Raw genomic sequence first — 1652 nt, 5'->3', positions numbered from 1 at the left:
CCATGACTTGTTAGCCTTCCCCTGATTTATTTCATATTTTATTTCTCACAGAAATAGTCTCATCTCATGTGACTGCTATAATATACTCTGACTGACTACAAACACATTCACAAGTTTCTCTTTTTTCACAGTCAGTACTGATATCACAAATCCTGCAAATTGATCAAACTTGCAAATCAATTATTTGCATTCTTGGTTTTCTCTGGTTTTGTCAGCAAAGAGAAATATATACATTTTACAATTAAGTTCTGAGATCAACGTGTCATCTTAAAATGAACAAGTTCAAACAATTAAAGAAAAACAGAAGATGAGCATAAAGTGTGATGAAACAAAAACTTTGCAGATGTAATTAATGTTGAACCCTAATATAAATCAATCCTGTCACTGAAATCTATGATCCCGTGTGTGTGTGTGTGTGTGAGAGAATGTGTGTGTTTGTGTGTTATAAGCACGATGGACAGCAGGATAAGCATCATTTTTACTTCATCTCTTGCACTCATCTGGTCTCCTAAAATGGCAAAAACATGTTACATTTAATTGCACTAACAGTTGTGAAACAGTTGCACTAATGAATAATAATAATAATAATACACTTACATCTTTATGGTTTTGGATCTGAATGAGCTGAGCTGTTTGAACCATCATCAGAAGCTAGAGAAAACACAAATTACAATTATCATGACAGTACAGCTACACCACACAGTTGCACAATTTCTTTTTTATTAGATTTATTGAAAGAAAGATATTGTAGAACTATGCATATACTTCGACTTACTCTTTGATTTTACATTACCAACAATTTATGAATATAAACATATTACTATTAACCATATCATGAATGACAGAGCCCATCTGTTATTAATAAATATGAGATGGAGATTATGAAAAACTTACCATTGACAGGTTTAAAGCCTGAAAAACAGAAATCCACAAAGATGAAATATTAGCACTCAAATGTGTAAAACATACAGTGTAGTCAATAGTCTGAGTCTCTCTCACCTTTCTTTTTCTGATAGACCTTATACCCAGCAACACCAGAGACAATCAACAGGAGGACACCAGCAGCAGCACCAAGAATGATGCCGATGGGGACAGAAGCTGAAGAATCTGATCAAATGAAAACATCAGGTTATTAAAGACTCTGACAATCTTAGAAATTGGTACAGGTTTCAGATTTCAGCAGATACAAAAACAACATCTATGACTGTGATATCTGCAGTACATTAACACAGACTAATCAGAGACTGGCAATAGCAAATTATTTCCATTAAAGGGGTCATATGATGCGATTTCAAGTTTTCCTTTCTCTTTGGAGTGCTACAAGCTGTTCGTGAATAGATAAGATCCCTAAAGTTGCAAAGACTAAAGTCTCAAACCCATAGAGATATTCTTTATAAAAGTTAAGACTCAGCCACGCCCCCCTAAAACGGCTCGTTCTAACACGCCCCCACATATCTACCTCACTATGTGGGAAGATTAGCATAACGCCGCCCAAATGTTCACGCAAAGAAAGAAGGCTTAACTTTATTGTTGCTGCCACCGCTGCCGCCATGTTGTGAAGACGCTGTGTGTTTCGTTGTGAAAGCGAAACTACTTTGTTTGGTCTTCCAAAAGAGGACACGACTAGAAATCAGTGGTTAAGTTGTATTTAC

At 35.7% G+C, this 1652-nt stretch overlaps 1 protein-coding gene across 2 annotated transcripts in view; it reads right to left on the bottom strand.

The window, feature by feature from the left end:
• Positions 1–100: 100 nt before the first annotated feature.
• The window catches only part of LOC107575755 (BOLA class I histocompatibility antigen, alpha chain BL3-7-like), a 14137-nt gene continuing 12585 nt past the window's right edge, over positions 101–1652 (bottom strand). The window contains exons 5-8 of one of the 2 annotated variants that reach the window (XM_016262090.1): positions 1000–1107; positions 895–912; positions 598–651; positions 101–508 (exon numbers count right to left, since the gene is read on the bottom strand). In XM_016262090.1, the coding sequence (XP_016117576.1) occupies positions 602–651; positions 895–912; positions 1000–1107 (176 nt within the window). In that variant the 3' untranslated portion in view covers positions 101–508; positions 598–601. The remainder of the gene's footprint in view (positions 509–597; positions 652–894; positions 913–999; positions 1108–1652) is intronic. The other variant, XM_016262091.1, reaches the window with a different exon arrangement.

Source organism: Sinocyclocheilus grahami, unplaced genomic scaffold (genome assembly GCF_001515645.1).
Source record: "Sinocyclocheilus grahami isolate Dianchi unplaced genomic scaffold, SAMN03320097.WGS_v1.1 scaffold2868.1, whole genome shotgun sequence".
In the NCBI taxonomy this organism is placed as follows: Eukaryota; Metazoa; Chordata; class Actinopteri; order Cypriniformes; family Cyprinidae; genus Sinocyclocheilus; species Sinocyclocheilus grahami.
The sequence above is the reverse complement of the archived record's forward strand: the minus strand, read 5'-3'. Positions and strand labels throughout refer to the sequence as shown.